Raw genomic sequence first — 22,839 nt, forward strand, 5'->3', positions numbered from 1 at the left:
GAGAGAGAAGAGAGCAAAAGCAGTACGTTACCTCAAAGCGCTATGCTCGGCTTTTAGGGAAGTCAATGTCACCAAAGAAGTGGGTTTTTGGTTGCCAGGGCAAGACAACCCTGCACAGATTCCCAAAGAACCCAGCGTTAAGGGAACAGTGGATGGAGTTTGTTTTTTCGAAGCATCAACAGAGGTTGTGCAAGACTCTTTGTTCCCTGCATTTCGACGATGATTGTTTTATAAACAAAGCCCAGATCGACGGATTTGCAGATCGTCTAATGCTTAAGGATCGAGCAGTCACAATGATAAAGGTTCGCTGTCGCATGCGGTGAGTAAACTGCTTCAAATGTCTCTCTGTGTTGTTGTTAGCTCGGTTAGCACAGCTATAGCACACCGCCCACACGGCCCGCCCCCAGCCGCTCGGTTTTTTCCAGAAAGACTCGGTACAGCCTATCTTTCTTTTATAAATATAATAAAACTAAAGACGTTTTGGAGATATGAAGGATGCAATACTTCTATAGGTACTCAAGATTAACAGGAGATTGAGTGAAAATGAGCATTTCACCCCCCCTTTAAAAGAAAGGTTAGATTTTTGCTGATTTTTTTAATGAAAGATCAAAGGGATAAACAACACAGATTTATTTTTTACAGCCATCTTTTATAATATTTACCAGGGATGCCAATAATTCTGACCAAAACTGTAGTCGCAGATACAAAAAATAGTCACATCACAAGACATTTTTAGATATGAAATCACAAGAAATAAAGTAAAAGTTGAAAATACAAGAAAGTGTCACTTCTTATCTTGGCTATTTACACGTCTTAAGAACAGAATAATATTTTACTGTTTACTGCAGTCAGCACAGTATGCACTGTCACTGATGATATTTCCAATAGTGAAGAGGGAAAAGTTTAGGATGATGACATGCCCCGGTCTTCTAAAGGTTAATGCAAACAGACAAGAATAATGCATTTAACTTTTTTTATTGTCAATGAATTTAAGTCCTCTCTGTGTGTCTGTTTTGGATGTTATAATAATATGTGATATAGAACACAATATGCAATTACATAAATTACACACAGCAAAATGCTATGCTGTGGTATCCAATTATTATTTGAGAAATAAATGAGTAAAAAACAGGTATTAGTTTCATTCGCCACACTGTAAATAGAAAGTCATGTGCATTGCATTATGGGATACGGTTTCCCACACAGTGTACTCTGGTTGTACACTCACATTTTGGCATAGTTGGGGTATTCTATGCATACAGAAAATTTGCATACTGTCAACAGAATATACACTGCACAAACAGTACAATTAAAATGTAGCTACTATTATGAACATAGTACATTTTTCTAAAACTAAAAGGTGAATTTCGAGGGGTCCTTCTCAGTTTTTATTTCTAAAGCTGTCCTTAGTTGCAAAAATAATTTCTACCGATGAACATCTATTTTCCAGGATAAGACTAAGGACTTTTTTTAAGGATCATTTGCTTCCTGAGCAATGTTGTTGCTGAGCAATGTTAAAACTTGAATAACAGGAAAGCAAAGGTAAAAAAAAAAAAGTGAAAGTGGTATTCATTATCTAATGCCTCCTTATCTCCCAAGAAGGCATAATGAGGAATTGAAGAGCACTTTGGGGAAAAGGCAGTAGGTGCAAAACGAAACTGTGGATTTTATTTAGAATAATTATACACTTATATTTATTATATGCTTATTTCAACTGCTTTTTACAACATAAAATGTTTGAATATAAAGTGCACTAACAGTGATCAGTTATGCATAGACTGTAAAAAGTGGTGGCCTGCAATTACCTTAAATAGCTATTTCTACCTGATTAAGTGATGTTAAATATATTACCCCTTTTCCATTGTAGAATAGATTCAATTTTGTCTTTTCTACAGAACAGAAAAAACAAATACCAAGAGCAAAAATTCTCATTCATTTTTCTTGCTACAAGTGTGTTTATATTGTGTAAAAATGGCTTAAAGTTTTAAAGGAAGTTAATTGTTTAGCAAAACCTTCCATAGAGCAGGTCTTAACATTATAGAAGGGAATTGCTGTCACCTAGTGGTGACTCAAGAACATTAATAAAATACTATATAATTTAATGTGCATATAGTAATCTGTAAAATATAATTGTCAGCTAAGTGATCCACATTTGCATCCATGTTCAGAATAAGGAGTTCAAACTTCAACCTGAAATATTCATTGAAAGACAATAGTTAGAATCACGTGTGGACAAATCATGCTTTTGGACATTTTTAAAATACTCCCATATGCAATATAAGTGTACTTACATGACATCCAGAAAACTATCATTTATTTACTGTGTTCAAAGAACATGAAGTCCTACAAGAGAACAATATCAGATTATTCACTATGCTGAAACACACAGAGCCTATAGAGGAAGTTTAAAAAAACCTGTCTAACAAGAAACATGGCGATATGCGATAATGCCTTATTTTTGCTTACTATGAGAAAACATGCTCCAAAAAGAACAGCTTTAATCTTCACATCCAGATCCATAGGAAAGGAGATTCCAAAATTGTCTGCGTCAGTGAAAGCTTCTCTCACCATACCGGTCCACTGTTTAGAGATTCTGCCCACCGTTGCTGACTCATCCATTGACAAAACCTGTTTAGATGCAAATAAATAACTATTTATGACCATGCAAAATGGTCCAAGAACATGTAAACCATCATCAATATTTCGGTCTTATATAGTTCATACATCAAAGTTCACATCAGAGCAGCATTTGCAGGAGCAGAACGGCCCCACAATCTTCAGAACTGCTTCTCTTTTCTCATTCTGTACGGTAAACTTGGGAATAAAAGGATGCCAATTCTGGATCACGTATCCAATCGGGTTGCCTGGTGGAGATTGGATTTCAAGCTATGAGGCAGACAAAAGACACATCAGCAGCAATTGGAGCAGTTTAGGCATAACTATACTTAAAATATAGTAGATCTTATTATTCACAACTAATAGGTGGCGTTTAAGCTGTTAATTCAATCACAGACATGACAGTTGATGGTGGCATTGCTGTGTACCCATCATGCAACACATCAGTCCTGCAATAGTCAAGGTGATTTAAACATTTAACAGATAACTTCCTCACAGTTAAACATGACATGCACAGGCTGGCTGTTGATTCAGCAATGTTGTAATAACATTTTAAGAGTGTCCATGAGTTTTCAAATATCTTAAGTGTGAAGTATATTTTACACACATATCATAAATTAAAAAATAAAAGTCGTATCACATGATATTTTATAACTCAACCTGAACTAACCTTTACTTGTCATAAAAAGGTTGATTTATCCGATATTTTACAACTCAACCTGAACTAACCTTTCCTTGTCATAAAAAGGCTGAATTATCTGATATTTTATAAGACTTATTGACCTTAACACAGTCTGTATGGGTTTCATTCTGATTTCCTTTCCTGTTTTGTTTTGTTTTGTTTTTTTTCCTGCACATTGGTCTCACCACATAACTTTGATTTGGTGGACACTGTATTCAATATTTCAATCATTTAATTATTTTAATGAGGCTTTTTTTCATTCTTCTTCAGTTGGATCACCTTTATACAGGGCTGGCCCCACAGGGGGCGTCAAGATGAATGTGAAAATAGATTTTAATAATGAAATACAATAGACAATATTTATTTATTTATTTTTGGATCACAATTACCAAGTGCATAGGTTTTCTAGCTTTAATATTAAGCTACTATAGCAATATTTTAGTTAAAGCTAGGGTAGGTAATCCTGTTCAGAAACACTTTTTTTTATACTGGGTGAAATGGTCCTTCCATCCTGAGAGTAGTCAATACATTATGTGTTCAGAAAAAGGAATGAAAACAATCAGACCTCTGTAGCAGCTGCAGGACAGTAAAAAATCTGACCAATCACTGCCACTCGGTCCGAGTGTAAAGAACCAATCAGATGCCTTCAGAGCCAGGAGGAGTGTCTTAGCAGTGTCAATCAAGTTCGCGTACGCGCTGATCGCCCCTCTCTTGCACAGCGCGTACCGTCATTCAAAATCAAGATTGCCGGTGTGCCGAGCAGCTGTGCTAATGGCGGACAAACAACCAAAACTACCAATTTCTCGAGACAGGTAAACGGAAGACAAAGACAGGTAAACGGAAAAAGACTGATGACGATAAACAAGCCCGTCGGAGCCCATTGACTCAGGGTTAAAACTCTAGCCGCATAACATACAGATAAAATGTCACGCACTGTGCAAAGCAACAATTGAAACCTGCTAATTCACTGGCTTGTCATGTTGCTAAAATAAATGTACTAGCAAACCTTATTTAGCATTACATATCGCTAGAATAATTATTTACATAGCCTACTGCAACGTTAGTTACCGTTATATTATCTTACTAGCTATTTATAACTCATAGAAAGAGTGCAACGTTATAAAGTTGCATTACATGTATTGCATAATACGTAATGATTTGAGGACCAAGTTTGTAGTCACAGTATGGGAAGGCCAGTCAATGTAAAGCATTTCGTCCCTACCAGTGAATGTGCCATAACTGTTTATCCATCATCATCGGTGACCCTGCATGTTTACTAGCCTGCGCGTTCACGGCAGGCTCCGCTGTGGGGGGAACTTTACATAACAAAATACATGTTTGACAGCTAGTAGGCCTAACGTTATATGTTATGAATCTTACACGAAAATCATCTTCATCACAGTGCAACTGATGGAAATGGAAAAACGTGTATCAATGCAACCTGTTTTTAGCTTTGCCTTATAGTTATAACTAGCTTGTTAGTGAATCAAAAAATATATATTTTAAACTTTACCAATATCGATATGATAGCTTGATAGTGAGTAGGCTACTAAAATACATCTTATTTGTTTATATTCATAATGATAAAGATGTTTTATTACATGTGATTCTGACATGATGCTACATGCACTGCACTCCTTCCTCTCCGCTCGTCTCAGGTAAATAATGCGTCTTCCAGCTCAGCTGTCGGAGTCGCGCGTTTATGTGTTTTGGGGGTGTGGCTTTGGAAGGACCCCTTTTGGAAGGAGAGGGTGGACTGAATGGAAATAATGAGCTGTCTTTAAAACAGTTGTTAGAGGTATACATACATAGCAACATTTTAGTTAAGGACAGACTGAGACACAAAGTCACATTGTGATTGGCACATTTGACACACAAGCTTCCCGTGCCCGAAGGATGCAGCTCTACTGAGTAGGCTAAAGATATGATCAAATATTTTTAGGTATGATAATATATTAAGAGGGCCAGATAATTGGTCATAGTTAGTTGATTATTTCACTTTATTGTTTTTCACCACTTGTTGCAGTTCAGGCTGATCTAACCTACCATAAAATTATGCATCTGTTAAATGGATCACAATATTTTATAGCCTGGTTAAAACCAGACCCTTCTCAGTTGAAACTGAGTGAAGGGTCTGGGGAAGCTATGTAGACGAATCATTTCCAAAGGGGCGTCACCAACCGACGTAGCTCAGCTTGATTGACAGGTGATCTGACCAATCATACTTCGCCATCCGCCATTTTGTCCGACAAAGCAGTCAGGAGAGTAGATTAACATAGGAGGATTTGAACTTGAAAAACGGAGTGTACTGACCACTTTCCGTGGTTAAAACAACATTCCTTCTTATGTTTGTTCATGTTTATTTGAGGCTATAAATTAACTAGAAGGAAGAGATTATCGGTTCACAAGAACAGCTTTAACTGATGCTCTACACAGCGATCTGTCACGGCACATTAAAGAGCAACAAAACGGTATTTATTGTTTAAATTTCTTTAAAAAAATTACCAAATTTGTAAGCTGAGACTTTGTTTAATATGTTTAATATCAAACGTAACCGAAAAGAAGCCTGCTCTGTCCTGTCTGTCAGCGTGTTGTCAGTCTGCTCTCTGCTCCGCAATGTATTTTTCACATAGACAGTAAAAGAAATGGACACAGCGACCCCATTGGAACTCAATTGAGACAAGTGAAGCCCATTTTTAGTGATTTCTTAGCACTTCCTTTCCTGACGCGCAGACTCAAACCGAGCAAACAAGCGTTACACGGACCACGTGAGCAACCCGTCTGTCTTCTAGTAGCTGTGCCAAGAGAAATCTGAATCATTCCCTTCCGAATCTCGCAGAGACGGAGAGTGTGAGTAGGAATTGTCCATGAGCATGGAGCAGGATCAACTTTTGCTAGGTATTCTGATTAATTATATTGTCATTTTGCCTCTACGTCCCCCCGATTGCCCGCGAGCTTCTCCTCCCGTCCATACGGTAATCTCTCTACTGTGTGACAGAGAGTCGCGTGGTTATGACGCAATCGTTAGCCTACTTTTACAAAAACTGCTTCTACGGGGCCATAACATAAGCTACAAGGTAATGGAGCCTTTTATACATTGTCGTGTTTCTTTAGAAATAAATAATGGACAAATGGAGTCTTCAAATGCCTCAGATGTAAAGTTATTCGCTGTCAAAGTGACGCCAAAATGAATGGGAGTCAATGGGATGCTAACTACAGGTGAAGTTCTGCTACAAGATGGTGGCACGCGGCCGACTTCAACTTCCGGTCGACTTCCTTCCCGCCTGATTTTTCACTGCGTGAGAACTCCTTCAGCGTCGCTGCGCTGTCGTCATCATGTAAATCCCTCCCCAAACGTTTCTGATTGGTGCCGCGATTTCAGCGGCACAGTAATGAGTTTGAATGGGCTCTTCTCCAGACTATCCTGAAGAGAGAATTGAAATTCGCCGGAAGTAGTCTGGGTTTTCCCAGGCTAAATATTTTATAGTAAAGCAGACGCAATTAATTACTTTTAGTTTCCTTTTTTTTTTATTTCCTTTTTTGTTTTATGTAATATTATTCAATGCTCTGCCATCTGTATTCACTCAGTAAAGCTTTTAGTTTAATAGCTGTAGTAGCGACAGGTTTGTTTACGGTCCGACAAATACTTGAGTGGGCCACATCTGTTTTTGTTCTAGCAGGAGATACTTCACGTTACATCAAGCCCTTTTGTTACTTCAGATGCCCCCTCTTCAGTGCTCCACTGGAGCTAGCTCTCCTCTGCCCTGATTTTACTTTATTTAATTTTTCATATATTTTATTTTATTTAAAGGAAATACATTTCATTCAGCAAGGATGCATTCAATCATTCAATTGATAAATAGTGACAGTAAAGACAATTATAAAGTTATAGAAAAAAAAAATCTATAATTATTAATTCAATAATATATGTTTCTTGAGAAGCAATTCAGCATTATTAGAATTATTTGACACTGAACACTGTAGTAATGATGCCGAAATTATGCTTTTGACATCACAAAAATATATATATATATATATATTTACAATATATTAAAATAGAAAGTTATTTTCAATTCTAATAATATTTGACAATATTGCTGTTTACACTATATTTTTTAATAAATATAGCCTTGGTGAGACTTAAATTCTAAAAAATCTTGCTGACCCCAAATTTTTGAACTGTAGATTGTAAAAGGGTTTTATCTAAAACATCTTTTTTTTTCTAGTTCATGAATCACTGCTTCTGTGGTTTGAACCTAGTCTTTCACCAACCAGCCTATATTTTTAACCACTAAACCTGACATTCAAATCAAAGGCTTTGAAACCTGAATAAACTAATTACTTAATGAACAGAAACATGTTTTACCTCTTGCAGGCAACAGGGGCAGCAGCAGCTTCCACATTTCAAAGGGCGTGTGAGCGTCATCACTTCCTGTCCCAAGTTATCCTGAACATGGATGACGAATGAGCGTAATGGCCCGCAGAACTGTCTGTTACAGCAGTCGTTTTCCTCAGCCGCATAGAACACCTGTTGCCCCATGCTGTTCTTCACCATGTACTTGTTATTGGTCTCCCAGCCCAATATAACTGTGATATGAATCAATAACACAATAAAAACAAAATTATAAAATAAAGACCTGTGTAGTGCACTGCATTAACTGACCCATCTGTAAACCCCACCTTAAAAAGGTTACTTTTTAAGTAATCCTACCTTAGCAACAGTGTTGCCATATTATTAGACAAACTTTTTTTTAATAGAATTCTATGGAAGTCCTGTGTGTTTGGATAGTTTAATATTACAGGTTACTGTAATATGAATAATAAAGATTCATATTACAGAAGTTTTATAAGCAAAGAATATGTAAAACATTGGGCCTTTTTTCACCTACTATAAAATAAAATGAATAAATTAATTCAAATTATATATAAAAAAAAATTAAATAAAAACTAGATTTCTGAAAAACAAAATTTCTGAAAATGTGAGTGGTGCTTGCCATGGCAATACTCGGCACTGTGGTTGCTAGGAAGTAGCTAGGGTGTAGCTGTAACTGGTTGCTAGGGCATGGCTATAAAGTTGTCATGTCACTACTTCTTGGCTGCTTGATAGGCCGAGTCAATATTCTATGAAAACATTCATTTTACTGAAAATCATATTGTTCATGTAAATTTCCAGTTAATTCCTATGGGATGTTGTGTAAAGCTTAAATGATCAAGCAGAAGTAACCAAGGGGGCGGGGCTTAGAGAAAGGTAATATGCCTTACATTGAAACACATTCAAAATATTCAAAGTAATATCAGAGGAAAAACTACAACAAACATCACAATATTACCTTCAGCTAGCTCAACTTTCTGCTTTACAAGAAGTTGATCAATCTGTGTTGTAAAAAGGGAATACATGTTGAAAACAATCTTTTACACACATATTCATTTCAAAGCGCAAGCTTAGTCACCACTTCCTGAGAAGCAGTGGCGGCTGGTGGGTTTTAAAATAGAGGCGGCACACAATCTTAGCGGTCGGATTTTCAACTACTTTAAAATGGCTTTTTTTTTGGTCACTTATATACCTGAATGTTTATAGAAAACGACACAGACATCAAGACAATATAAACATTATTTCACTCACCTAGTCCTAGCCTATCACTTTGTCCTTTTAAATGTCCGTGTTAAAAGATCACGGCGGTTTAGTGAATCTGATTGGGGCAGCCAATATCCAACTTAGGCATGGGGTCTTCTTTTATTTTAATTTAGCTGTTGTTTGAATGTTAGTTTAGTAAATTTGTTTGCGATCAAATATTCAATCTCTCTACTCTCCATAGTTACATCAGCGGTAGCAGTTCAAACTAATATCACGTAATTTACGTCTTGTCGATGATTGGTTGATATAGAGCTGGTAAGTCCCGCCCCTTCCGCTAATCCCCCTGGACCTCTAGGTTGAAAAATCATCAATGCAAGTGAATGGGAGAAAATAATAATTTTCTGGTCCCGTTTGAATTTTGCCATGAATGTGAACATATGTTGTCTGTTAATTTTTTATATAACTTTTCGTGTAAAGAATGCTACAATTTAGCGGGTAGAAGTTTGATACGGTTAGACTTTGTGTGAGAGCACTTTGTGGACTACAACTCTTCGCTGCTTTCGACGCGTTTGAAACGTCAACACCACTAGCACACGGACACTAGCTCACGGATCCCGCTAAACATGGCTGTGTCTTTGGTGCACTTCACCGCCTTCTTTCAGGGAGAGGACAAAATCGTTGAGGTTGGTGAAAACCACGGGTAAGTCAACTTTATGGGGTGACGTCACATTGGCGACATGTAGTCTTTCTCGTTATGTCTTTTCCACAACTGCTAGCCGAAGAATCATACCATATACTGTCAAACTCGTAACATGAAAAGTTATATAAAAAATTCACAGACAACATATGTTCACATTCATGGCACAATTCAAACGGGACCAGAAAATAATTATTTTCTCCCATTCACTTGCATTGATGATTTTTCAACCTAGAGGTCCAGCGGGGTTTTACGGATGGGCGGGACTTACCAGCTCTATACCAAGGGAGGCTAGCCTCCTCTGCCATGTTACTTTTCTCAACACTCCTAATCGCTGAAATTAAAATATTTGATGGTGATTGGCTACTTTTTTTAAACCAAAGGAGGCACAAGTCTCCGGCTATGGATTTGATCTCCATCCCCTCAGACTCGCGTTTCACAGATTCAGCACATTCTGAGAAGCAGCGCGCGGTGGTTACACTTACAGAGGTGAAGTTACAAACAAGAAATACACTTTCTGAGACGCAACATTTTGATTAGGCTGTGCCTTCCTTGCCTCCCCTGACGAGCCACCACTGCTGAGAAGATATCTCATGCAAGAAAAAAACATCAGTGTTTTCAGTGTCATACAGAGCTGTTCATTCGCAGCAGTGAAGCTCTACCTGCGTCAGGTACTCCAGTCCTGGTGGACAGCCTTCGGGTCTCTGTGGAACTGGCATCATTGGCACTTGACCTTGCGAAAGAAAGAACATGACTTCTTAAACATCAGGATCTGAAAAAGTGGGATACAATTTTGAAAAATTAACTTTTCCATAGATTCCCTTACCATTGCCTGGTATGGCTGGTCCCTGGCTATAAGGAGGGGCGGAATTAATAGCATTTTTCTGTGGTTGGAGGTCAATGGGGTAACCTAGTTTAAAGAGTATCAAAGAGCAGGTTGTTTCTTTTAGTTGTGTACTGTATAACAGCAATTTAACACATTGCTGTCAGGATCAGGTTACTGATGATTAGGTTTTGACAAACTTACCATTATTTGTTGCCATGGTGGGCAGCTGCAAATTACTCTCTGCAAACATGCAAACCAGAAAAGCAAGTTAAGCAAATATTTTCCTGTATGTTTTTTCCATGCATTGTAAGGAATAGAATTTCGGCAGCCTAACAGAGTTTATAATAGTCAATGAATTTGCATAACAGGAAGGCATTAATATACAACGTTTAGGCTGAGAACACCGGGAATTATCTGGGAAGTTGCTTACTTCACTTACTTTTATAAAGCACTTTGAAACTGCACCTGCAGACCAAAGTGCTGTACAATCAGCATCATAAAAACAAACAACACATAAAAACAATATGCAACTTACTTATACAGATACTATCCCAACCTCTCAAAAGCTTTAACACAAGCTTTTAATACATTTAAAGAAGTGATCTCTCTTAGTTCAAGAGGCAGACTATTCCAAAGCCTCGGACAGCAACAGCAAAGGCCTGATCACCTTTTAACTTTAAATGAGATCGAGGGACAGAAAGCAATGACTTAATATTTGATCTTAAAGACCTAGGTGCTTGATGAAGAGCAATAAGCTCAGATAAATACGCAGGAGCTATCCCATGCACTGCTTTAAAAACATACAGTAGACTTTTATATTTTATCCTAAAATCCACTGGTAGCCACCTGATTTTGTGATAATTCAAAAGCAAGAGGTTTGCAACATTAGTTGTACCACTTTTAAAATTGTACTAATTGTTATAAACTGCAGCTTTTGCACATAGAATAACCATCACAAAATAATGCATTCATATGAAAAAAAAAAACACAAATAGTTAATGTGGCAAGCAGGGCGATTGCTAATGCTCGTATCTCTCACAGAGGAGCTCCGGAAGGATAAAAGTAGGAATGATAACAGTGAAGGACGAGAGAGGACCAGGGGTCTCATTTATAAAGCATAAAACGGGGCTGGAAACGTACGTACGCCAGTTCCCACGCAAAAGGTTGTGATCTATAAAAAACAAACTTGACGGGAGAATGTGCACACCTTTAAGCAAACTTTGAGCCTTGCGTACGCACATTCTGGAGACAAAGGGAAATGGCGACACCGATGGTGAGCTGGAGTTAAGTGTCTTTTTGGTCACTTTTAGACAGAAAATCTAAAGAAAATGTAACATAATATAAAAGATAGATAATAATATAATATAAATATATTATATTATTAAAGATAATATAAATATATTATATATACGAAAGATAATATAAATATAATTTCACTCACCAAGCCTGTCACTTGAAGCAAATAACAAATAGTGTTCCAACCAATCACCGACAGGGGGAGGGTGTTGTGAGGTTTTGAGCCAGCATCTTCTTCAGCTCCGACTTCACATGCAGCCGTGCACGAGCACAAAACCTCTCAACACCCTCCCCCCGTCCGTGATTGGTCGGAACACTATTTGTTTTGGTTTTGAGTGGTTGGTGAAACCACTTGTTTTTGCGTGCAGATCTCAGAGCCTAGGCTGCCTACAGAGACGCATTTTTTTTTTATGGCATGCTTATGGGGCGGGCAGCTAGCGGATCGTTAGGAAAGATTAGATGAATGTGATAAAAAGAATTTTGGGCCTGAAATCACTGATACAACCTTTAAATGTCCGCGACAACGAGCGCGTTGGGCCGTTTAGTGAAACTGATGCAAATAACAGTTTAAATAAATAAAATAATGATTTAAACTATGTTTTACTTCTGATATAAACATTTAGATTAAATATGCCATTCAAATTAATGGAGTTAAGCACTTAAACATGAAATCATTACTAAGAAATTACAACATTTTTATATTCAAATTCAGTCAATAGAAATATTTGTTGTGGATGCAGTTTTTGAACTTTTCCTCTGGCATGCTGTGTTTTAATGTTTTAACCACAGAGATAACTGCTTATTATGATAATAGCCTACCAGATTGTCTGAGAAAATAGTTTCGTGCAAATAATGCCCAAGGCCTATCTGTTTCCATTAAAAATATCAATTAAAAATACAATAGCGTACCGCACGATATACGTCACCTTTTCTCATTAATATTCATTAAGCTAGCGACGGTTGCTAGGGGGGTCAAACTCGCGCGTGTCACTCATGCTAGACGCATGTAAACAGTTTACGGACGAGATGTCTACTGAGCTAAACCTGCTAACTCTGTCCGAGAATGATGTCCCCGGTGCCAACTTCACTGGTATAGAAGTAGAAGAACATACAAATATTCAATTGAAGAGATGGCTTGAGTGTAGAGGGCTGAAAAAGACGTGAAAAAGAGCCGACCTGATCCAGAGGTAGATTGTTATCGACAGAATTTCTCCCCCAAAAAACATCGCCTTACGCCACTGACAGTGACATTTTGCAGTTTCAACAAGCTATCTTTTACCACCCTATGTCCTGTCTGTCATATATACTATGTCCTCTGGTTGTCTTACGTCTGACAGTTGTTGGGGGTAATTTATATTATTATTAATGTATTTATTTTTTGTTTAGCGATCGCTAATGCTACTTGGTCACAACCAACAACACTTAATGGGTATTTCATTGTTATTCATGATGATTTTAAACTAATAACTTTTGAATTAAAATGTTTAAAAGATCATTTCATGTGTATGCATTTCATTAGTTTTATGTAAAATACATTTTGATCAAAAATTCCCAAGATATCAATTCTATGTTAATCTACTCATTACCTTAAAACTTAGAATATTTTCTATTATCTTTCTTTATTGCTTTCACTGTACATACAATGAAGGCAATAGTGCACAACTGTTCTCTTTGCAATTAACCTTCATTCTCTCTGTGGATATAGGTTATAAATTACCCCTATTTGTAAACAAAAATGAAATAATAAATCCAAGTAAATGTTTATAGAAAATAACTTTTTACATTTTCAAAGTTCAAGTGTATATTTCAGAATGAAATTGAATGGGGTCACTTGTTGGAAATATGATTGCCTTTAAGCATCAAAGTAATATTGAGATGACCCCTCTAAATATTGATAGATTTTGGATTAAATGTGCAGAATTAGTAGAACATTTCACAACTTAAATAAAGCTTTAACATGTCTTCTTTTATTTACTTTGCCAACTGATCTTGAGCGAGCGCGCTTCTATGTTGACCCCCTTCCGGTTTACGTTGCTGACGTCACGCGGCCTTGCGGTCTAAAAATAGCACTCGTGCGGCACGCTATTCGGCCAGTGGAAAAGATTGAGAAAAACTTTCTCTGAAATGTATTTTACACTATTTGATTTATGTATTCAAAAACAAGGCAAGGATAGGCAACTACTTGATTTTTATTAATGTAATGTGTCTTGTACCGTTAAACGTTATCACGTGGATGAATAATCATATGCAAATGATATGCAGATGAGGATCTGCATAGTTAAAATAGGCGTTGTAAGCTCCATATATGGTTATTTCGGGGAGGAGACGCATGTGCGTACAATCTTCCGCTGACTGGGATTTATAAAGTGAATTCTGCGCAGGTTCTGGCGTACGAACGGATTTATAAATCCGAATATTATTTTGCGTACACCATTTTTGGCTTTCGGGCGCACGTACACTTTTAGTAAGGTTCCTACGCACAGTTTTATAAATGAGATCCCAGGGGACATTTTATTCATACAGGACATCATTAAAACTGCAAAGTGTTGTAAGAGTAACTTACTTAAACTACTTATTGATAATTGATATGCTAAGTTAGCTCGCTAGCTTTACTTACAGCAGACATATGTATGCTTATTAATCTTCGAGGCATTTAGCTGTGAGTAAGGTCTCCCACACTGCTTAATCCATTGTCGGCATCTTTCCGCTTGGGTCTTGGGTTTTGGAAAGGCAAAAAAAACGACCCCTCCCTCTAAACCTTTGGGGTACCTGGTGTCAGACTTGCAGGTGCCATAGGCGCATCGTTTCACCATGTTGCTGAAATCGCAATGTTTGACGGAGGTCCTTCTCCTTAGTTACAGTTGCTGAGCTAGGATTGGACGAGGACCGTTCGAGGGCGGGGTTTTGCGAACGGTCAATTGAGGACGAGATTTTGAAGCCCAAAAAAGTTCATCAATCCATCATAAAAGTAATCGACACAGCTAGTTATTTAAGGGGTTTAAATATTTTTCTTACACAAATGCATCGATTCTCTTCAGAAGGCATTTATTAACCCTCGGAGCCATGTGGATTACTTTTATGATTTTAGCGGGCAGTGCTTGGAAATAGGGCTGAACGATTAATCGCAATTTGCGCACTTAAATCGAGATGGCTTATCGCGATTTTAAAATCACAAAGGCTGCGATTATTTTTTATGCGCAGCTTGTCATTGATGTATGGCTCTGTAAACGCTGCTCCATCTGAAAGCACTTTGAGTTTGAGTCACTAATAACGTGCATTTGGAAAAACAACACGCATCAAACATCTTTCCAAAACATGAGAAGCATTTATGAACCTCTTGTCCAACAACAGACAACATTTAATAACATGCATTTACTCCAAACTCACTTCATAACGACAGTTGAGCATCCTTCTGTGAGATGATGTGCCTTCTTACACAGAATAAGGCAGTCGTGAAGTCATGTTTAATCAAAGCGTTTCAATCTTCTGTTTATTCAGCTACAGATAGGAATTTCCTGGAATGATGCCCTTCTGCGGCGGGGCATATTTATCGTGTTTGCATGAGAGCGCCCTCTGGTGTTCAAATGGGGCAGTATTTACTACCAATTAACTCCACTGACAAGCTGCGCATAAAATAATCGCAGGCTTTGCCAAATCGCATGCGGTTTTATTGCGATTAATTGTGCAGCCCTACTTGGAAATGGAGACAACGCACCTGGGTGACGACCTTAAACCATTCAAATGAAGTATCCAGGTCATAGGAACCCATCCCAGTCTCAAGTGTTACCACTCCTAACCCAATCAGCATAACTACTCAAAGATTGGGACAGGGGTTCCAAGAGCCATTAAAGACAAAAGGTGAGAATATCAGTAATCTGACTCATTTGACTTACAATAAAGAGACCAGGACTGGCAGGAACCTCTTGGTTAAAAACTTTGCTTAACAGTATCATTCATCTGATGTCATTATCTTTAAATCAGGGGTGGGGAACGTTGGTCCTGGAGGGCCACTCTCCTGCAGAGTTTAGTTCCAACCCTAATCAAACCTGACAACAAGCTAATCAATGTCTTCAGGATCACTAAGGCTACAATAAGGATGAGGTAAGGATTGTTGGAGACCACAGATCGTGTCACATGCTTTTCCTGTTGTCGAATGCGCATGCGTCGCGTCTGAACGCGTTGTTGTCTTTGGAGCTCTATCGATTTGATTTATAATTCTTGATTTTACTCTTTAAACTTACTTACAACAAACATTTTCTACTTTTCCTCACTGAGAAGCACTACTGCTCAAACCTCATAGTTACAACGCGGACTGTTAAGCAGACGTGTCTCAAGCCTGTTAGTGATCCAACGCTGGATACTCTTATAGGTTACTCCCGGGGATCACGGCTGAACGCGTCTTCTCAACACTCACTTACAAACATTTTTCACCTATCGTGCGTCTACTCTACACCCGTACCACTAAAAAGACGGATTATATCTAAGACGTTTGTCAGAAATTAGTATTAATTGATAGCATCACTGGTAGTGTCGTTGCTAACTTACTGTCCATCTGTTAAAATGGCGAATATATCAGATGTATGTAGTCTACCTTTTGGTGCAGGTGAGGACACATTTGAGCTGCACGCGGTACAGTCTGAGCTGGAAGCTGTTGAGAAACAGATCCACGACCTTTTAGTGAGACAGGCCGAGCTGAGAGACCGGCGTTTGGCTCTTGAAACATCACGCGCCGAATCGCCGATGCACACAAATCAGTGATTAACGTTACTAACCCGCTGACTCCGACCTCGTCTACTCCGTGCGTTACTCGGCATCGGTCCCGAGCGCCAAGGTCGCGATCAGCCATGGTCTCGTTCACTCCGGCTCCAACACGCCACCACGAAGCCTGGATATTTCGCAGCGAAAGACGCGAGTCAGGTCTAGACCAAGACCCTCTCCGACCCTCCCGGTTTTCGAGTTATCCACACAAAACCGCTTCTCCGCTCTTCGCGAAACAGAACGCGATGCTGTGATCATCGGTGATTCCATTGTTCGGCACGTCCATGCTACATCAGGTAAAAATAAGGTGCACAGTCACTGCTTTCCTGGTGCTCGTGTTTCTGAAATCGCTGCTCGCGTTCCCGAGATTCTGAACGATAACGAGCGCGTCGGAACTTTGGTATTGCACGCGAGAGTGAACTGCGCGTGAACTCGACTCTTCTGTAGTTACATCGTGTAATAAGACCGACGGAAAATGTAAAGTTTAAATTTTCTAGGCTGATATGGCTAGGAACTATACTCTCAAAATCGCACCTTTTCATTTTCCGTCCGTCTTAGTACACGATGTAACTACAGAAGAGTCAAGTTTTAAATAGGAAAAATATCGAAACTCTTTGGTCATTTTTTTGAGAGAGATGCTAATGGTCTTGTCCGGTTCAATTCATTATGCTAAGCTATGCTAAAAGTGGTACCGCCAGACCCGGAGATCGGCTGAATGGATTCGAAAACGGTAAAACTCAACTATTTAACTCTGGGGGAGTTGTAAAATGAGCTTATTTCCAAAAAAAGTGGAGTATCCCTTTAACTCTCTGGGTCAGAGCTTTCCTGTCTACTCCAAACTTCTTGGACAGATACGACAGGTTTCTGATGGCTCCTTCTTTGTATGACATGCCTCTTTCATCTTTGGGCATACACTATAGTTTCGTCTAGCTTTTGTCATCTTAAGACTGTGAAAATAAGTTTATTAATCATTTTTTTGAAGATTAACAGTGACAACCATCAGTTAATATTTAAATTCTGATTATTAAGTATTTACATAGACGTTTAATGTGGGTGAGCTTAAAGGGAGCACACACTGTGCTTAATTGGAGCAAAAACATTTTTTAATTAATAAATATTAAATTAAAATTTAAAGGAAAATATTTAGCTAAATTAATAATCTAGGTAATGTATTAAGTTTATACCAATTTTAATATGAACAACTATTATAGACAATATCTATGAAATTATGCTTTTTCTAATTGATGTCACACTGAAGCTGTGTGATTGTCATAGTAGTGCACCCTTTAAGCTCACCTAACAATAATATGAATTCTTTAAAAATTACAGCAGTTTAAAACCACAGACTATCAATAAAATGTAAAATTATAATATTATGGATTTAAAAGTACAAGCCATTAATTCCTGTGAAGTAATATATTAATGTAGCACACAATCTTATACAGCTAGTAAGCTAGCTATGTTCGTAGCATCTGGGCTATGTTGCTAAAACTATCTTTTAGATCTAACTGTAATTATTTCCCACATCCAGGTTCCAGGTTATAATATTTAAAAGTCTAAACATTAATCTCTTAATTTTGCAATAAGAAGATGTACTTCTTCAAAATAAAGGCTTAAACATATAAAAAATGCACATCTGAGGGGCTCCTCTTCTGGTGAAAGTTTTCAGACAGCTTTGAAAATAGCCGCCAGACAGTGTGAACACATGGACACACATATCTCAGTGTGCAATGGTCTGATTGGTTTAAAATTACAGGAGGTATATAGTAACAAACACATCAATTGGTTAATACATCAAATAGGATAATACATTGCTGTTTCTTTTTATAATCTGAGCTCCAAGATGGTAGTGTGCTTAATGGGTACTTGAGCTTAATAGGTACGTTTACCCTAATACTTATCGGTTCAAAAAACCGCCCACAAAACCTCTTACAATACAACTTTAACATAGTAGGGTGTCCTGTTACTTTATCCTCTACAGTAAAAGACCTGGGTGTTATATTAGATTGTAACTTGTCTTTTGAAAATCATATTTCATATGTTACAAAAACAGCCTTTTTTGACCTTAGAAATATTGCTAAGTTACGTAACATGCTATCAGTTTCTGATGCAGAAAAGTTAGTTCATGCATTCATGACCTCGAGACTAGATTACTGTAATGCTTTATTAGCTGGTTGTCCTGCAACCTCAATAAACAAGCTACAGTTAGTCCAAAATGCCGCCGCTAGATTTCTTACTAGATCAAGAAAGTTTGACCATATAACACCAATTTTATCATCACTACATTGGTTACCTATAAAGTTCCGTATTAATTACAAGGTATTGCTACTGACTTATAAAGCCCTAAACGGCTTAGCTCCAGTTTATTTAACGGATCTTCTATCGCCCTATAATCCATCGCGCTCTTTAAGATCACTAAATTCGAGGCTTTTGGTCATACCTAGGATATCCAGATCCACCAGCATTTTTCGGTTCCTTGCCACTGTTGCCTTTGGCTTGCTCAGTTGGGGATACTTAATTTGATTAATCGATTCAACAGTGCTATTGATCAGCATTACCAAACGTGGATGTTTTACACCAGAAACAAACACTGATGTACTATTTTATTTAATACTGTGAAGCTGCTTTGATACAATCTGTATTGCGAAAAGCGCTATATAAATAAAGTTGACTTGACTTGACTTGACAATCAGGTGAGTTTTTTTCAGGGTTGGAGCTAAACTCTGCAGGACAATAGCCCTCCTGGACCAAAGTTCCCCAGCCCTGCTTTAAATGCTAAATACAATGTACTTCCCCAAGGTGCTGTGGCGTAGTGAAGTAGAGTGCTGAGTGGCCACTGGCGCGATTGCAAATGATGAACATTCATACAGAAAAAAACACAAATAGTTAATGTGGCAAGCAGGGCGATTGCTAATGCGCGCCCGCCATAATGTCTCTCCCGGAGGAGCCACAGAAGGATAAAAGGAGGAATGACGACAATGAAGAACGAGAGAGGACCACGCCTGGACTTTACATTGTGTTTTGTTTATGTTTGTGCAGCAGTTATCTGTGAAAGGTAGCCGCTTTAATTTAATTTTGTGTTTGTTTATTTTGATATTAAAAGGATGTTGATTGTTTGCAGGTCCCTGCCTCTTTTCCTTATCAACCAACCTTGTTACATTTAACATTTAAGGACACAAAATATTACCAAATAATAATTATTTGCATAATTAATAGGCCTAACTAGATTGCTAAATGAGCCACATCATCTTCAATCCTTTTGAATACCTTAATTCATGTTTTTAGCAGTCTCATTATGTGATTAATAGAAACGAATTGATCATTTATGCAGTAACACTTTCCAATAAGTTTTCAATTGTTGACATTAGTTAATACATGAGCTAAGAATGAACAATAATAGGCTACTTCATCTTCGGCATTTATTGACCTTAGTTAATGTTTATCTCAACATTAACTACATTTTAAGATCAAAAATGTATCTGTTAGCAAGTTAATGAATTGTTTCACCAAAATAAATGTAAATGTTAACATTAATAAATGTTGTAAACTCACTGTTAATTTGTTACTTAATGAATTTCCTAATGTTAAAATGAGGCCTTGTTGTAAAGTGTTACAATGTGTGTTATCATTTCTAGTCAGTGCCACTCAATACCACTAGGCCTTCAGTATTTTAGCTGAATATAGTTGAAGTGAAGAAAAGGCATAATTAGCGTACATAACAACGACATGACAATAATTCCAGAGGGATGGAAACTATAGGCTACTGTAACAGATGTATACGTGCAGTTGTTACTTTAAGGATGTATTTCTACCCGATGTAACCGTTAAATATGCTACATTTTTAGGTGTGTAACCTAGTCCTGTTGATTTGAATTTAATTGGATTAAACAGGTAAGCATACCTGACAATACGTTTCATCATGAATTTAAAATGCCAACTCACCTGTTTGTGAAAGAGAAGTAGGCTACTGTGGATGTTGATGCCGCAGATTTGTTTTATTCCTGAAACTCCTTTCTTTTTTTTCTCGAAAACCCACTCTAAGAGAGGTAGGATATTAAATTTGATAATAATAATGTTTTAATGAGAGACAATCCCACTGTTTTCTCTTCGCTCTTTATCTTCCTCGCACACTGCTCATTAGTTTCCTTTCCAGGAAACAGTCTGGTGCTTGTGGGCGCGAACACACCCCTTACAAACAAACGAAACAGACTGACAATAATAATCTCTTCATGACCATTTTACCGTGACAGCTCTTGGCATTTCTCAGATCCTCTTAGGTTACCTCGAAGTATTCGTCTGGCTTTATGACGGAAGTGTCTCCATGGATATAGAGAGTTTATATCTATGGAAATTATCAACATTAGACCAGTGGTTCTCAACTCCAGTCCTCGGGATCTTTTTTATTTTTTTCCTAAGGAAATGGAACGTGAAGGAAACTGAGAGATTGATCAAAGGGTTTATATATATATATAGGGTTATATATCATGACTTGTAATCTCAGTCCATCCACAATTAACAGGAAACCTCTTATCAAAACAGTGCATAGTGGTAAAGGAAACGTTTTATGTTGTAAAAAGATATAACTTTTTTTTTTTAAGTATTTTTTTTTTTTTTTTTTTTGCCATTAATTGCCTTGTATTCACATTAACGATTTATATATATAAAAAAAATGAGGCTATATTTACACCTCATCATAACTCCCTCTCAAGATAATAGCAGGTATCACTTTACAACCGGTTCTTATTACCATATTTGATAGAAACCATTGTTCCATATCATAAAACAATATTAAAAAATATCAAAATATAATTGATCTTAAAGACTTGCTTCTTGTTTCAAGCCACCCTCAAAACAAATGTTGGTCAATGAAGTTAAGGCAAAATGCAATCACAGAAATACAATGAAAGACACAAACTGGCAATGTTACATCATATTTACTATTTGCACTCTAATTCAGTTTCGAATTCAACCATCAGCACTATTAACAGCAATTTCACATCTTTAAACATTTTCTGTGCATCATATTTTGGGATGAATCTGTTGCAAAGCTAACTTCCCTTTGTAAGCCCAGAAGTGAATGTGTGACTTAAAATAGCACACTGATAAAGTGAGACCTTCAAAAATGTACAGGAAAATGTTTTGACAATCACAATACACTTATGACAATACACTTTTTTTATTATATTAACAACTTTATTTAATGATATAAATAAAAATATAATAAATATGGAATAGCCTATAGTAGGCCTACACATATTTTGCAAAATACTCTATAGCTCTTTTTTTCTAGCCAACTAACTATATTATGGTCATTAAATGGCTTTCCTGAGGTAAATGTTATGTGACATAATTGTTCTCCAGCTGTTTTATTGACCCCTTTCCGCGGATGAAAAACACTGATTGATCGTTATTATGTATGAGGAATATACATTTCGGTAAGTTGTACTGTATCTTTCAACAGTGTTCGTGTTTATTTACGATTAGCTAGTAGAGATGATCGGTTCACGTGACACTAGGGATCTGTCACGTCACATTTACAAGCACCCAAAAACTGTATTTATTGTTTGAATTTCGTAATAAAATGAATAAAGCACACAACATGGATAAGCTACAACAGTTAAACAAGTCCGCTGTGTGGACTATAGCTCTGGATTGACAATTCATTTCTAGATTTTAATCTGTAATGATATGGTTTTTTTAAATCTAAAATCTTTTAGTCTGTGCTGTTTTCTGTCGATTTTATTATGAAATTCAGACAATAAATGTCGTTTCAGCGCTCGTCTTTAATCAAAATGTATGTTGACAGGGTTAATTTCGGTAACTTGTAATTGCTCAATCATAGCCGCGAGAACATATTTTATCAGGGGGGTGCTGGGGGTGGTGCCCTCGAGATTTTCCTATGGGTTTTTTTATATGAGTAAAATAAAGCCTGTGGTAAACATAACGTACTCGGTTACTAACGTAACCTCGGTTCTCTCTAGAAGAGGGAACGAGTACTGCGTTTTGCTAAAAACGCTATGGGAAAAGTCTCTTTTCACGAAAACACTGAAGCAAAAAATTATCCTTAATTTTCATATATGTAAAACGCGTTGCGGCAGCAGCAGACAGCTGAAGCAAGACGGCTTGTCTGCTCATTGGCTGCTCTGCGGCAACTGCATAAGCCTATCGAGCGCAGGCTGATGCAACATCAGGCCAATGAGGGCGCTTCGCGCCCTCCTCGCCACTTCCCGCCGAAACGGGCGTGGCTTATCCCTATAAAAGGAGCTCGAAAAGGCTGATTCACTCAATTTTGATCGCCGAAGCGAACCAGAGCAAACCAAACGCACGGCAGGGAACGCAGTACTCGTTCCCTCTTCTAGAGAGAACCGAGGTTACGTTAGTAACCGAGT

At 37.6% G+C, this 22,839-nt stretch overlaps 1 protein-coding gene across 5 annotated transcripts; it reads right to left on the reverse strand.

Annotated features, from left to right (window-relative positions):
- Positions 1–597: 597 nt before the first annotated feature.
- On the reverse strand, positions 598–20,883 carry LOC308696083 (phospholipid scramblase 1-like). 5 transcript variants are annotated; one of them, XM_081374456.1, is made up of 12 exons: positions 20,693–20,748; positions 20,393–20,487; positions 10,836–10,861; positions 10,598–10,636; positions 10,397–10,480; positions 10,233–10,303; positions 8,629–8,671; positions 7,665–7,885; positions 2,725–2,886; positions 2,467–2,628; positions 2,292–2,343; positions 598–2,190 (listed from the first exon to the last, which is right to left on the reverse strand). In XM_081374456.1, the coding sequence occupies exons 4-11, from the start codon at positions 10,611–10,613 to the stop codon at positions 2,314–2,316; spliced, it is 789 nt and encodes a 262-aa protein (XP_081230582.1). In that variant the 5' UTR covers positions 10,614–10,636; positions 10,836–10,861; positions 20,393–20,487; positions 20,693–20,748; the 3' UTR covers positions 598–2,190; positions 2,292–2,313. The 5 variants fall into 5 exon arrangements, with proteins under 5 accessions (XP_081230582.1, XP_081230580.1, XP_081230581.1 ...); XM_081374454.1 differs by having other exon boundaries at positions 20,393–20,883; XM_081374455.1 differs by having other exon boundaries at positions 10,836–10,876; positions 20,393–20,855.
- Between the last annotated feature and the right edge of the window lie 1,956 nt (positions 20,884–22,839).

This window comes from Scardinius erythrophthalmus (genome assembly GCF_964197995.2).
Source record: "Scardinius erythrophthalmus genome assembly, chromosome: 9".
Taxonomy (NCBI): Eukaryota; Metazoa; Chordata; class Actinopteri; order Cypriniformes; family Leuciscidae; genus Scardinius; species Scardinius erythrophthalmus.

Excerpts from the sequence above, each read along its gene's own strand:
- LOC308696083 (XM_081374452.1), bottom strand. The coding sequence starts at position 10,646 with ATGTTTGCAGAGAGTAATTTGCAGCTGCCCACCATGGCAACAAATAAT. Across the intron at positions 10,304-10,396 it reads ACCAGCCATACCAGGCAATG|GTCAAGTGCCAATGATGCCA; the intron begins GTAAGGGAATCT and ends TTCTTTCGCAAG. Across the intron at positions 8,672-10,232 it reads GACTGGAGTACCTGACGCAG|ATTGATCAACTTCTTGTAAA; the intron begins GTAGAGCTTCAC and ends TTTACAACACAG.